The 16062-nt window shown below is 41.7% G+C and overlaps 1 protein-coding gene across 1 annotated transcript in view; it reads right to left on the bottom strand.

The window, feature by feature from the left end:
* Window positions 1–590: 590 nt before the first annotated feature.
* Gad2 (glutamate decarboxylase 2) overlaps window positions 591–16062 on the bottom strand; it is a 69442-nt gene continuing 53970 nt past the window's right edge. The window contains exons 13-16 of the mRNA XM_052726938.1: window positions 11177–11326; window positions 8699–8806; window positions 8298–8387; window positions 591–4205 (exon numbers count right to left, since the gene is read on the bottom strand). Coding sequence (XP_052582898.1) covers window positions 4032–4205; window positions 8298–8387; window positions 8699–8806; window positions 11177–11326 — 522 coding nt within the window. The 3' untranslated portion in view covers window positions 591–4031. The remainder of the gene's footprint in view (window positions 4206–8297; window positions 8388–8698; window positions 8807–11176; window positions 11327–16062) is intronic.

Genomic DNA, 16062 nt, shown 5'->3' with positions numbered 1-16062 from the left:
TCAACACAAAACCTTATGTAGAAAGTAGCTGGTATAAAACTGGGAACAACATCAAGGGGGCTTGGTGATATTCTTGGGGTACCCCAGAGGGTCAGTGATGAGGTTCTAACTTGATCCTGGATAATCCTGCTGCAGAACCTTCATTTCTCCTGAGACACTTTCCCTCACATCAAAAAAGAGTGGAAAACTCTCCCTGGGCACAGAGAATAATGGCAGGATTTTGTGTCCCTTCTGTGTGAGAGTCCTTATCTTTCACACATGCATCAAAACATAATTTGGTGTTGGGGAGAAAGTAGTGTAGAGAAATAAAATCAAATAAGATTTGAGTTCTAAAACAGTAAAGGTTGAAGGCTACATGGGATTTTGTTATTTTGTTTTTCTCATTTTTTTCTACTTACGTGAAATTTTTCATAATAAAAATGTTTTTAGTTGATTATTTCTGTTTGAAGGAGAAACCAGAGTTTGTGCAATAGTATCCTCCAGACGTGGCAGGAGAGGGAGATAGCAGAAATAAGACCCCCAAACAAGAAAGTCATTAAAAATTATCTCCACCACATGGCAGACAGCAAAATGATCACACACAGCCGGGATATGTCCACATTTACACATTTATTTGGGTTTAGAGAGAAAACACAGGTAAAATACTTTGATCATACACAAGTTTATATTTGGTAGGAAGAACAGGTTGCCACATGTCTGTATATTATTTTTATTTTTATTTTTATTCTGTCTTTAGTAATGGAGGGGTGCTGGGGAAATGTTGACAATTTTCAGAAACACCATTTGGTAACAAGATCTTGGCACACGAAACTAATTAATACACAGTGTTTGCATTTAGCACTTGGAAACAGAAAAGCACGTGCAAGATGATACCTGGTTTGATGGTCTTTGATTCTTTTTTCCTGCTACTATATTTACACCTGTGCTTCCTTTGTCCATGTTCTGAGGAGCAGCACCTCCTCCGAGTCCCCACAGAGTCAGCACCTGCAGCATCAGCAGCTTGTGACACTCCATAATCAGTTTCTCTAGCCTCAGAGATGAACCAGTGTTCACTTTGCATTTTGTGTGCAATCACACAATTCTCAAAGAGATTTCCTAGGGTGGGGCTTAGCTGAGGTTATGCTCTCTATAAGAGCTGATGCAGAGGGCACACAGCTTGGGACAGGGTGAGAGTGTGAGGGAGCAGAGATGTGAGGACAGGAGCCGTTGCAAGCATAGTTCTCATAGTCTCAAAGTTCAACGTTCAATACAGCTACCACATAGAAGAGGACACACTGATAATTGTGCAAGCTTTTACAGCAACACAGGCTGATTTGCAACACCACGCAATTCAATATAAAGTGCACAACCCCAATCTGAGGTGACAAGACAGTACTTACAATGTACTAAAGGCAACACACACACACACACACACACACACACACACACACGATTTTTTTCTTTTCTTAAATCCTGTGACAGTACATGAACTCTATACCATTTAGAGATCTCAGATAAACACACACTGCACTTTTTTCAAGTATTTAAAATAATTAATGAAATATTGCTGTGTAAATAAAAATGGCCATATCAATTCTGATTAAAGCTGAAACCAATGCTTTTAAATGAAAAAAAAAAAAAAGGTCACAGATAGACTTTTGGCACTGGGAATTTGGACCAATGTTCAACACAATCTCCTTCCATTATTCTTTCTTCCTATCTTCCCTCCCCCTCTCTCAAGTGAATGACAGATCTAATTAAGGTATTGGGACCTATGAAGTTTGCATTTGCCTCCTTCTCTAGGTTACAGTGGGAAGAGGTTTCCACATCTGAGCAAGGCCCCTAGAAAATTTGAGGGAGAATCCGTAGAAGAAGGGGATAGGAGATTTCATTCCAGTAAAAAGCATTTTGCTGGAATCTCATACGTGGACACAAGCTCTTTTTCAAGCGTGCAGTCTCATCAAACTAGAAGCTAGCTTGTGCTACCAAGCCTGTCTCCCAAGGGCTAAGCTTTCTGTCTGTCAGGACACTAGGCCCTACTGCCTTCTCTCCGTGGGACAGTGGGTTTGATAAATGAGTGTCTCTTTCTGTGAAATGAGATCTTTGGGCCTGAGGCTCAAGATGGATGGACAGCTGCTGGTTTACTCTCTGCAGCCAGTTTCTAGAAAGGGAAGGCATGCTTGCCCACTAGAGAGTACCTAAAATGGGAGGCTATTCTTTCATGCAACCCCGCTTCACAGGGAGTTTTCTTTTCACTGCTCCAGGGAATCCATTGGCTTTCTAGACAGCAAGGGCCTAAAGCCACATTCATACCTAGGACCAGTATGTTTTCACACAGCCTGATCAAATAAGGTCTGGGTCAAAGTCATGAAGATTTGTGATAGTTAAGGACATGGCCTTCTTTCTTTGTTCCTGGAGTCTTTCTGAGTTTTGAAATGCCCATTGATATGAAGTGGGAGAATGCGTCTGGATCTGTACCTGCCATTTGCGTGTAAAAGGCTGTAAGTTCTACCAGCACACAGTTCTGTTCCTACGTGACTCTAAAGTTATCATGGGAGCTGTGGATAGCTCTCCATACAGTTGACAGGGAAAGAAACTTACTTTTAAAATATTATTTTGAGTTTTCGTGATCTCTGCATATTCTGGTCACTGTGGATCTTGATGGGAGGCAGATAAAAGATCTTAGGCTATCTTGAAAGGCATGAACAAAAAACTAATTTCAGGAAAGGAAAATAGCCATATGGGATATTAATTCATTACTGAGGATCTGGAGGTAGGGATTCTAACAGGAGAGACTAGAGTGTAGGGTAAAGAAGGAATTGAATAAGAGAGTATACATGATGCAGATAACCCTTCCCTCAGAAAGCAGCAGAATGGCATTTGGGACAAAGCCATTATTGTCACACAGAGGTCTCCTATGGCTGGATTTAACATTCTGAGTTCATCACTCAGGAACGTGTGCTACACCCCTCCTTACTAGGGCTGATTAGGTTTTATTTTTAGTTTTTTTCTTCTAATTAAACCAAATGATCTAATAAAAGAATATGGTTTGAAAGGACACTTCAAGAACTAATATCAACCTTCTGTTCAAAGCGGGCTACACAGGAAAGCAGAACAGAATACTTGCCCGGATCTGGGACCAAGCAGGGCTTATAAAGTGGGTCTTCCAGGGTCAATTCATTTAAAGTCTAAACAGGAAGAGAGTTTTAATTGTTGATCTCATCAATTGTTTTTAGAAGTTTCCTTTTGTGTGTGTCTGTTTGTTTTGGGATACTATCTTTAGGGAGATGATAAGCCATAATACATTCTAAAGTAAGTTATTACACTTTTAAATAATTTTGTGGGTTTCTATGTTAAAATTACCTTGATAAAGTGTTTTATTGTGCCTCCATGAAAGGTAAGAGAGAAAGAAAAAAATAAAGAAATAAATCTGGCTTAGGTTTCATATCTGCCCCTGCAGTTTGTATAACACATATAAAATAAAATCTATATGTTACAAAATAGGATTTCTTTTAATATATATATATTTTTTCTTTTTGTAAAATTATATGTATTTAAATACATTTGAAGTGTTGCTCTAGGTAAATTAGAAATTTTTTTCTAATACTATGAAAAAGGCAAGAGTTTTTATTGTCAGCGTACATTTTCTATTTACTTTGTCCTTTTCACGGCACCCCAGAGAACCTTTTATGATTCAAGGGTGATTTGGCACTATTCAGTACTACTGCTCTGAAGTGAAAATAAAGGTGGATTGGCATACTATATTAAAAGGGAAGTATTTATATCAACTTTATGCTTTATCTTACTGATTAGAACATAGCCTGTTGTCACTAATTATTACAGAAGTATTCTAAACTTAAGAAAGGACTTTTAAAAGGAGTGATGTTTCTCTTTTTGTTTGTTTGTTTGCTTTGATTTTTTAAACTGTACTCTACTGTGACACCACAATATAGAAATAGTTTTACTTTGGAACAACTACAAATACATTTACACAGTTTGTGACAACTTAACTGTCTACCTAGAGAATTCCAACAGTTTGATGAGTGAGGTGATTACAAATCCTGTCCCAGGCGTTCGATTTCTTCGATGAGGAAGTCAATGTCTTGGTGAGTTGCTGCAGGGTTTGAGATGACCATACGGAAGAAGTTGACCTTGTCTCCCAGGGGTTGGTAGCTGACCATTGTGGTCCCATACTCCATCATTCTGGCTTTAATCACTGGCGCCACCTGTAGGAGAGACCATATCAGTGCAATGGTTTTCTTTCCAGGCCCTCCCTTAGGTTAGAAACCCCAGAGCAAGGGATGATTTTGGATTTAACTAAACAGGAACACAGTTTTCATGAGATCAGAAAATTTAAAAAAAAAGCTCAAAACATTAAAAACCCTAAATATGATAAGAGTAATGCACAGTAGGCTAGCAGGCACTCGCCACCTTGACTGCTGAGTTAGTGTTTGGAGGAATGGAAAGAATCTGATCCTGACCCAGAGCTAAATGGTTTAACAGAACTAGACTGGAGGCAGCTTCACCCCAGAAAATATGAAGCCACTGTAAAGAAAGCATTATTCATAGAATTGCTATGAGGGATAAGCCTTAGTGTCAAGTGATGGATAAAAGCAGCAGACCTCTGAGGGGCTGGAGAGATGGCTCAGTGGGATGAGTGCACTTGCTGGAACACATGAGGACCTGTGTTCCCTCAGCCCCCATGTAACAGAACCAGGAGTGGTTGCACATGCCTGTGACACTGACGCTGTTGGGGGAGGAGACAGGCTGGTCCTGCAGTTCACTGGCCAGCTAGCCTAGCTGAAATGGTAAGCTTCAAGTTCAGCAAGAGACCATGTATCAAGAGAACATGGCTGAGAGCAATAGAGGAAGACACTCAGCACCCTCCTCTGGTCTCCCCATGAGGGCAACCCCCCCACTACCACACACACACACACACACACACACACACACACACACACACACACACATGAAAAATAAGACATCATACTTCTGACAACTTTCCTGTAATCCTAAACTTTTCTAGTTTCTTTAATTCTCTTTTTAAATTTCTTCCACTTATAAGTATTTTTTTGGGAAAAGGCCTTTAATGATATGAAGAATTATCTGGGAGTAAAAAGCTGAATCCCCAAGACTTCCTATACAGAAGACTATTTCAGACAAAATCACAGTATTGATGTTAGACTGTTCATTGCAGCTTCACGGGTTCTCTTTACTGTTTCAAATTGAGTTCACGCTCCCTAGCTCGGCACAAAGACCTTTTGTCATCAGCTCCAAGGATTCATCTTCAACTGCTCACCAAAATGAATCTACAGCTCTGACAAGAGCAATTTATTAAATATCCCTTGAACCATTTACATTGTCATCATTTCATGCCTATCATCAGTCTTACTGTGGCACGCTCTCCCAGTCCACATCCTACAGAGTACTCCGCAGGATTCCCCCACAGTGCTACAAGTGCTGCAAACCCCTTCCTGCCCATCTTCCTCTTTCTCCTTCTAAGCTGTAACTACATGGTCCTCACCCGTCGAGTCTAACAATATCCTAATTTCTTAATTGACCTTTCACTGATGAACACATACATTTTCTCGTTCTACCTCATCTGCAAGCTGCTGGAAGCTAGGCACAGTACCTTTTCATTCCTTTGTTCCCTAGTACAGCGCAGGGAAGTATAGAGGGCTTTCTGAGTTCTAACTGATATGGTAGTAGCATGGGAGGAACAGCTAAGATAAGACACACCTTCCAGGTCCATCTTACTCAGATGCATGATCTGCCACTGGAATTTGTAAACATAGCATCTGATCTTTGATGTTCATAACAAAGATAGAGCCAGAAATGCGAAGTCAGACATGATTTCAGCTTATGTGGGATGTACATGGTCAGAAATTCAGTTGAAAATGGGGACCATCCCTTACATCACCAGCAGGCCTCTTTGTAATTAAAATATATACTTGTTTCCTCCTAATGGGGATGGTATTCATGAAATAACATACAGTTTTCATGGAAATGTATTTTTACTATATGCTGTAAATCTTTTTGTGTTTTAAATCTTAGAAATGCATGAATGAAATGGGGAAATAGAACAGTCATCAAAGAGACACTTGGTGATGTTAAAATTTTACCAAAAAAGTCTCAATTACAGACCTTTATAAAGTCACCTCAAGTATGAGGCCAAATTGCTTCTTTACCAGTTTGCTATTAAATCCATTTGCTGGCCTTTTGAAAATCATCAATTATTGGAGGACAATAAAAGCTGATAAAAGAAATGCAGATAATGATCAAGAATTGCCTGGCATGGTAGAGCACACCTTTAATCCCAGCATTTGGGAGGCAGAGGCAGACAGATCTCTGTGAGTTCAAGACCAGCCAGGGCTACCCAGTAAACCCCTGTCTCGAAACAACAGCAACACAACAAAAGAATACTTAGAAAAAGGCTGGCGTGTAGCTCATGGGGGGGACAGTTGCCAGGCATGCATGAACTTCCATCCTTAGAACAGCAGCAGCAGAAAAGCTGATGGTGAAGAAGAGAGAGGGACCAGAAGCAGGAGAGGTGGGGCACAGGGCAGCCCGGCTGGGCAGCCGCAAATGCACCTACCAGATCCTCATCTTGACATCCTCACGACGGGGTGAATGCTTGTATTAGTAATAACCACTTGTGTTATCTAGATCTTCGTTCTCTGCTAGTGAGCCTTGGGAAAGGCTCATTTACCACTAAGTTTGGTCAATGTTCCCTTCCTTATGTATGAAAGTATGTGAAAAGTACTTACTGTAGACTGAACAATGTATCCCCTCAAATTTCTGTTTTGTGATCCTAATCCCCAATTAGGAGATGGAGTTCTTGGGAGGCTTTGCCTTATTAATTAGTGATTAGTCATTAATTAGTTATTAATAATTAATTAATTATTAATTATAAGGCTTTGTCAGAGAGGTCTTTTTCTTTTTTTTCTGCCAGAAGAGGGGATAGTGAAAACAGGCTATTGATGGACCAGGAAGTAGGACCTCAGCAGATATGGAATCGGCTGGCTTCTTGATCTCAGATATCCCAGCCCCCAGAACTGTGGGAAATCAATTCCTGTTGTCCATAAGCCACCTAACCTGTATAGTTCATTATATTGCAAACTCCCGAATCTCAGTACTTTAGCTCAACAATTGACTTTCAGGTGGGTTTTTGGCCTTATCTTGTCCAGAATTTAACTTTATTCTCTCTCCAACATGCAGGTGCACACATGGGAATATGCACACACATGTATATTAGCATACCGGTATGAACATGTACCCTCATATACAACACACGCTGACAAGTAAAAAAAAGAGTCTACCACATGTGAGTTTCATTCTGCTGAAGAATGTGGTGCTGGATTGCTAAAGGGCAGATGTTAATATCGAAAAACTTTCCTGAGGGTTTTTCATCTACAGGAATTTTACTCTTCCCTTTACATCGAGGGAATGAATTGTTCCAGAAGGTCAGTAAGATAAAGTGAGATTCTTAGCAGTGGGGAGTACATGTCTGCCTAACCTGGCTGTGTCTTCAGTCTCCTCTAGTCACTGAAAAAAAATGCCTAGAGCAGCTCACCTTCTGAAGTTCAAGTATATATGATCACCCCTAGTTTCCCATTCCCATAGCACCGTGATGCTATATACCAAAAAACACGCTTCACCCATGTGTAGATGTTGGGAGCAGGTAGAGATCAAAGGTAAAAACAGTACTTCCTGATCAAAGGAGACTTTGAAGCTTCTGGAGTCAGACTTATATTTTCTCCCTGTCCTTCAATAAAATGGGACAGCAACAGTGCTTGGCCACATCAACTCACACCTGATGCTATGTGACTTTAAGTGACCCAAAACCTGATAAATGTTGAGCCTGGGGCAACAATGAACACTGTAAATGGTAGCTGTTAATATTATTGCTCCTTCCCCTGGGTAGCCTTGACCTTGGTATCTCAAGAGGGCCTGCAGGAGCCTTTTTTTTTTTTTTTTTTTTTTTTTTTTTTTAACATTTCTGATACTTGAAGTCTATTTTGTACTTGTAACCGAGCATCTGTTTCCCTTCAAAACCCCCGAACCTTCAAGGACTGTTCTTGGTGCTTTCTGAATGTCAGCGGAGATTAACACCCAATCAATTATTTTAAGACATCATAAGCTCTCTCTCTAGAAATAAGCAAATGGAATTGTAAAAAGTCAGGAAACACAGACTTTGCACATCCTGGCTCTGTGGGAGCCCGCAGAGGGGTTGGGTCCAGGTACCAGCTGGTATTCCCCACAAAGATGTTGCACGTGATAAAGAAGACACATCTATCGAAGGACCCCTCAGCATCTACCTTGGAGAGGCGGCTCATTCTCTCTTCATTGTCTTCCAGAACACGCAGACTGGGAGGCACGAACCAAAAACACACATTTGTGTGCTGAGGCTGCAAGGAAGAAAATTCAGACCCGGTTCAGAATCCCGAGGACGGTTCAGATGTGCCTGTTCTTCAGGTTCAGAAGATAATCCCTGCATTTAAATGAGCAATTGCCCTGGGAGTGTCTCACTTTCACACTCTCTAGAATTATTTGTGAGTCTGATCTTTATTTCAGCTCCAGGGAGCCATCCCACCATCTATTGCTTCCCCTTGCAATGGTCCCACTTAGCTAGACAGCACATTACTGACGTCAGAAAACACCAGGGGTAAAGAGTGGGACTGAAGACACGTGTGGGGACTGTTGAACTGGGAGTACATACCTTCCCATCGAACACCATTTCATAGCCTTCCCGGTTTTTTATGATATTGTATAAATACTCTGCCAGCTCCAAACACTTATCAATATGTGCTTCAAACCCAGTAGTGCCCTACAAAAGAGAAGAAGCAAAAACATTAGGCAGACCAGGCATGTGGGTAGCTCTCAGCTGGAAATGGGGGAAGGACATGAGTCCTCTGGAGACTGCCGGTCATCCTGCCCTTTCCAGCTCTGCCACACTGAGACTCCTCCTGGAGGCTCCTTTGCTGACTGCTCCCTTTTAATCTCCCTCCAGGTGCATTTGTTCCTTTTCATTACTAGGGCCCACAGCTGACTCCTTTTGTTCCCAGGGCTTAATTCCCTAGGCAATTATTTTGATTACTCAAGGGGAAAATTTGCCTCTGCAGCTCATAGATGCAATCATGGAAGTCATTAATAACAGAAGGGCTGGGCTAGTCTTTTCCTGTAGACAAAAAGCTTTTGTCAGGGGACCCCCCACATGCCTGCTTGGCCCCCACTAGTGTTGCAAATTATCCATCCTCAAACTCCCTAATATGCCTCAGTAAGAATAAACAGGCACTCACTGAATGTCAGTTGATCAAACAAATGAGTCTTAGGAAGCTTGTCATTCCGCCTAGCTTTTTGGTGTTGTCTTTTGTGATGATGCATGACTCATATGTCAGCTGAGTGAATATGTCATTGAAGTCTTTTACTCCTCAGCTCTGGAAACCTTGGGTCTGGACTTACGAAACACAGTATAATAGCTTTGGACTGGAGTTATTTAACCAATGTCTGGGCACACTAGAGAACTGATTTCCAAAATGCCTTTCCTCCTTTAGTACCTGTATTTGGTAAGTGCAAATGGAAGTCTCAGAAAAGCAGTTAATGCACTTGGAACTCCTAACCCAGCATGGGAACCAAAGGAAGCAACTGTAACTATAATGGAGATAAGATGGGTATGTTTTCCCCTTTTATACAGGGCCTTATCATCCCCCAAAGGGAAGACCCAACCCAGCCCAGGTAAAGCATGTTTCAGGTCCTAATGCCAGGGGGGAAATGAAAGAAACATCAGGTGTGGATCAAACAGCATGAGTAGGTCAACCCCTGAGATGAAGGTGAAGGGGCAAGCTTTTCCAGCCTTGAAACAAAAGACCTCCGAGAGAGGGGAGAAAGGGAAGGTCACCAGCTGCGTTACTTAAGAGCTTTTTCCGATTTGTTACACAAAGCTTCAAATGTCTGGACGGCCAAGTCGAAAAATTTTCCATTTGGCTTTCAACTTAAAGCTTTGGTTTTTTTCCCAAGATGAAATGATAAGAGTTATCAAAATAATAAATGTAGTCCCTCAACCTAGACCAGAAGCAAGGATAACTATCCCTTCCGAAGCTCTCTAGCCATACCTGTCACAGGAGTCAGCCTTTTCTGAAGCTCCCTAGCCATACCTGTCACAGGAGTCAGCCTTTTCTGAAGCTCCCTAGCCATACCTGTCACAGGAGTCAACCTTTCCCTGTAAGAACAACCATCAAAATGTGGCTGTGGTGATTACATGGTTGTGAGACAAGACCCTACTCTGAAGATGGGCTGATCTCAAACTCCCACCAGTCCTCTTGCCTTAGCGTACTGAGTGTACGGTGATCTTTCTTTCGTGTAAATCGAGAGTCTAGTCAAAATTAAACTAAGTAGGTAACAAAGCAAAGTCAAAAAGCCATCCTGAAGATATGAAGTTGGAATGTGAACTTGGGTTTTGAGGGGTGGAATGGATAAGAAAGTATGGAACGACAAGTGTGACTAGAATGCATTACGTAACATGCATGAAATTGTCAACGAATAAACTAATAAAAACATAATCTCTGACCCTTGCAGCCTCCTTATATTTAACATGTCTGTCTCCAGAAGGCTAAGAAGAGGCCCGGCTGTACTGTACCAACAGCTACAGAAATTACATTGCTGGTAGGTGAAGGATCATCTCTAGGTAAATTTTGAGGTACACAGAACCCCACACAAAGGACTGGGCACTTCTAGAGTCTTAAAAAGTGTTTTCTCATTGGGAGTTATCCCTTGAAGTGTCCAAAATAAGTGATCATGGTAGGCATTTTTCATTCTGGTTTCCTTCTATAAGCACATTCATCTACCCAGGTGTTCGATCAGTCATCAAGATGGATCATCAATCAAGATGGAGAGGAGGGCACAAAATAGACCAGATAGCAATGAGGATGACAACGGTAAGAGGTGCCTCTTGAAAAATCAGGGTGCTCTGCCAGATGCATCAAAATGGGTTTTTGAGTTGAGAGCTTTAGAAACAACTGTACTTGAGAGGAGACAAAGGATGGGTTTAATTGTGCTCTTGCCCACAGAGAATGTGGGTACACAGATACATGATCAAAGAAAGTCCCCCAAGTAATTTTCCACCTAGCAATCACTTTTTACAGCCTTTGTCATATAGGCTTTCTTTTCTTTAGCTGCCATTCAGCTGGTCTATGCTCACCTTTGCTCTCCACATGAGCCATAATTTAAAGACATCCACGTGGCGTCCACACTGCAAGGCCTTGTCTCCGGTGTCATAGGACAGGTCATAGTGCTTATCTTGCTGAAAGAGGTAGGAAGCATGCATCTGGTTGCAGCTCTGCATCAGTCCCTACAAAAGCAAAGAGAAAGTTCAGGAGAAAACTCTCCTCACTCTCTTTAGCATTGCGTTGTGGCGGCAATTGTTAAGAAAGAAAAACCATAGCCCCAAATGTTATTGTATCTCATGGAAGAAGAAAATAGTAAGAATTAAATAGAAAAACTACTGGACAAGACTCTCCAGGCAAGCATCATAGGCTGATTCTGTGGGATGAAGGCTCAGGGTGGATAATGCTACCAGAGGTTAACAGAGACACACTTACGCTTTGGTTTTCCTCTTAAGAAATGACATTTATAAAACTACATAGATAAATAAAATTCACAACATGGTGTTCATTTTCTAGGAGGTCATCTTAATCCAGTTTTATTGTAATTCAGATGTTTCAGAAACCCAACACTTGGGAAGCTGCGGTAGGAGGATTGCTGAGAGTTTGAGGTCTCCTTGGTCTACATAGTGAGTTCCAGGCCAGCGAGGACTCTGTACCAAGATCAACCTTTCAAAGGGGAAGACGGAGAAAGAGAAGAAGGAAGGGGAGGCAGAGGCTTCAGAAACGTTTAGGTTCTTTGCTTTTTAATATTTATTTCGTGTGTGTGGGCACTTTGCCTGCATGTATGTCTACCATGTGTCTGTAGTGCCCAAAGGGGACAGAAAAGGGTATTATATCCCTTGGAACTGGAGGTACAGATGATTGTCAGCTGCCTCTGAAAGATTATACAGTGCTCTTAACCTTTGCGCCACCTCTCCAATCCCAACTTTCTGGTTCTGAAACTACCATTACTGTGGCTCTCCTAGAACTGTCCCTCCTCTGTAATTATTAGAGTTGGAGCTGTTCGGTAGCTCATTGCTCTTATTTTTATACATTGGAATGTAAAAGAAAAAAAAACCCAAAGACATCGCAATTATGAGCTGAACCTAAAGGAGCAGACTTTCCCATCTCCTCCTCTCCTCCCGAGGGTCGGGCTTGGAGGATGTGTTTTCACCTTCAGTTGCTCATGGGAGTTGCAAAGGAGATTTTCCTATCAGTGACCACGAATTTGCCCAAGCGCCATAACCCTAATATAGACATAGGCAGCGAGGCAATTGTTCAAGAGAACGGTGAATGACTCACGCTTCTGACTACAATAGCATTGCCAGTCTCCTCCTGGAAACCCCACCACGATTCAATTGATCGCATCCACGGGAGGCTTCTGACTCCCTGTCAGATGCTGTGCAATTGTGATTTTATAAAGGCTCTGGCATTTGGTTTTCTTTCTCTTGTGACTCATGATAAGAGAAGAAAAGACCAAATGTGATCACTGAGCTGAAGCAGAAGTGAGAACCTTTCAAAAAAGTTACCCAAACTAAAACGCAGAGCAGTGTAGACAATAGAACTGACTCCACCTTTAGCGTGGGCTTCATATTGCATGGACTCCATAGTTATCTTTGAAAATAAGAAAAGATAAATATGGTGTGTGAACATGAGAGCAGGATGAAGACACTGAATTTGAGAAAGAAAGCCTCCTTACAGATTAATAAGAATTACAGCAGGCGGTTCTATTTTGTTTCATGGCCACAAAACCTTTGTACCAGTTCTTCCCTGGCGTTGAAAGCCCACAGAAAGGTGTCAGCCATACTAAAGGAAAGAACTTCAGAGAGTATGGGGCGGTGCGCTGCAGACCAGCTCCTACTGAAATGGAAAGATTAGTTTGTAGTCCATGATTTTCATGACCGCCACTCCGACAGACCAGGCTTGCCAAGTCCACAGAAGCAAACAGTGATCTAGGTTCTTACACACAGGCCTTTCGTGAGCTAGTGTCCTGGTTCTGAGCAAGGAAACAGTCATAGACCATGGTGTTCCAAACTAGTCTAAAAACATGAGTGGGTGCTGCACAGAATGGAAGTCTCAGGTTTAAATAGACTTAGCGACCTATATATTTATATGTCTTGATAATTATAATGTATAACAGAGTATTATAAGGCTTCAGAAATCCCTTGGAATGCTAGGATTTGTTCTAAACTCTCATCAATATATCTCAAGCTTTTTAAAACTGTTTTTTTATTTTTCTTTTACCACAGAATTTCCACTGCAATTTTGTGTGGTGCAATTATTCATTGTATTCCAAAAGAGGCGAGGGGGGGGAGGGGAGGGGGAGGGATGTGGGCCAGAACATCATATGCTCTTGGATTTAAGAGGATCTTAGAGTTAAATTAACCTACTTCTTTCTTTTCTTTGATTTATTTTTCTTTTTAATTCTGCCTATCAGTGTATGTGCTGGTTAGTTTTTTGTGGACTAGAGAAAAGCTGGAGTCATCTACCTGAGAAGGAGGAATCTCAGCTGAGAAGGGGACTCCATCAGATTGGCCTGTGGGCAAGTCTGTGGGTCATTTTCTTTATTAATGACTGATGTGGGAGGACCCAGCCCACTGTGGGAGGTGCCACCCTGGTCAGGTAGTTCTAGGTTGTATAAAAAAGTAAACATAGCCATGTAGAGCACTTCCCACAGAGTGCTGGGCCCTTCCATATCAACCATTAATTGTAAATGTTTATAAAGAGTTCCTTACTGTTGGAAGTCTCACTTGATGGGGTACCAAATTATATATGGGACCAAGAGACGTGAAGACACTGCAGGTGGACCTAACCAGTGGAGAGTGGAGATACTAACTTTTTTGGTGCTGAATTTATACTTCTTTTGTCTCTGTTGTGGTTTTGTTGAATGGCATTTTGATTTGCTTTTATTGACCCTGTAGAGTACATTGAAGTTCCACGTCCTTTTCACAAGTCTTAGCAATAAGTGAAAGGAGCCTGTCTCCTCAAGCTCAAGAGAAGCGTGCTGTTTCAGCCTCCCGTGGATGCGGTCTTTCCTTGCTATGACCCCATTCTTTTCTTCCCCTTTGGAACCAGAATGTTTTCTCTGTGCCATTGTGCATCTTTTGGTTTTTCAGCGGCTCACAGTTAGCAGACAGCTTTGAGTCTCTGAAGAGACTTTGGGACAATGTTGAAAGGGTTGGATTACGGTGATTTCTGAACTGCCTGCACTTTGCATTATGAGATAGCCACGAGTGTACGGAGGCCAGAGAGAGAATGCTACGGTTTGAGTGGGAGGAAATGTCCCTTCATAGGCACATGTTTGAACCTTGGTTCCCCGGAGGGTAGTGCTATTTTGGGAGACTGCGCAAACTTTAGGAAGAAGTGGCTCACTGGGGTAAGCCTAAAAGGTATAGCCTACCCCACATCCAGCCTATTCATCTGTGTTCTGCAGAGACTGGAGGAGGTGAGATAGCCCAGCCGCATGCCCTGCTGTGGCCTGAGGCTGTGCCTTCCTCATCAGGATGGTTTCGCACTGTGAGCCAAAATAAGCCCTCTCTCCCTTAAATTGCCTCCTATAAAGTGTTTGGTCACAGCGATGAGACAGGAAAGGGATTAGCACCAGTCCTCTTTCCCAGGAGACTGTCCTAGTCGGTCAAACAGAGCCTGTACTCTGATTCCATCACCTCCCGGCTTCCTCTCCATCACCTCCCAGCTTCCTCCCGTCTGAAGTGGAAGCACACAGGAGCTTGCCTGTCCCAAACTGTCATGGGAATGGGTCAGGTGCCCAGCCACAAGGCTCTGTCCTGGGTAGCATCAAGTTGTCAGTCGGCAGATCTTTCCTGTGCAGTCATCTATTCGGATCCAGGTTGGCCTATTATCATCTGACTTACATTTCTCATTTTGGCTTGCTGTGACAGAATGCAAGCCACTACCAAGCTGGGACATAAATAACAAAGGCTTATTCCTTGTTTTCGAGTAGTATAGCTGAGGCGTACGTGGGCTAGGGTAATGATGATAGAGTGAGTGTTGCTGTGAAAGCCAGTCCCAAGGGATAATTTAAAAAGTGTTCCTCGAATTTTGTAGGGCAGTTTGTCTTCAGTTTGTGTCCAGGTTTTAATTTATTTGATGAAGACACAAAAAACATGGTGCTTAAATGTGTAGTTATTAAGAAGGATGAAAGAAGTAAGAATGCCCTTTGACCCAGAAATCCCTCTTAAAGAGATGAATAATCAGAAAAGTGATAAAGATACATGTTTAAGGACTTTGTCAAGCAACTAGGTATCATGTGATAGAGCATTAAAAGACCATTGAAATAAAAATTTGAAAAATCGTGTTCACCCTAGAATGTTAAATATAGAATGTGGTATATGAGATACAAGGTAGCAGTTTTATTTTGAATGTGTAAAAATCTATTTATATATAATATACACATTCCTAGAAAATTGTGGAAGTATATATTTAAAGACAGTAATGATATTATCTCCAAATAACAGAGTTTGGGTGAGTTTAAATTTATCTGTATTTTCTAAAAAAAGTGAAATATTGTTAAAAAGCAAAGTTTAATATTTAAAAACGGCTTTAGACATGATACTAAAATCCAGTATCGTGATTTTAACATGACAAAATTTAACTGGGGTGAACTGAAGTGCCTTAGTTTAATTTTGTTTTCATTTGCTTGTTTCTGGGCCAGGTCTGGCTCTGCAGCCTAGGCTGGGCTTGACCAACAGCAATCCTGCTTGGGCTTCCGTAGTTCTAGGATGACAAATGTGAACCACACACTTGGCTCTTTGCTTAGTTCTTGAGGCCTTATGACTGCACCCTGGCACGTGAAGGGAGATGCAGAGGCCAACAGCAAGACTCTAGCTCAGACTTTGTGTATCTAAGTACCTTGAGTGAAAGTGGGCATTGCTTATTCTCTTTGTGGTTAATACATATATGAGGATTAAATTTAAATTCTGAA

This window comes from Peromyscus californicus, unplaced genomic scaffold (genome assembly GCF_007827085.1).
Source record: "Peromyscus californicus insignis strain IS unplaced genomic scaffold, ASM782708v3 Scaffold_8__1_contigs__length_139910024, whole genome shotgun sequence".
NCBI classification, from domain to species: domain Eukaryota; kingdom Metazoa; phylum Chordata; class Mammalia; order Rodentia; family Cricetidae; genus Peromyscus; species Peromyscus californicus.
The sequence above is the reverse complement of the archived record's forward strand: the minus strand, read 5'-3'. Positions and strand labels throughout refer to the sequence as shown.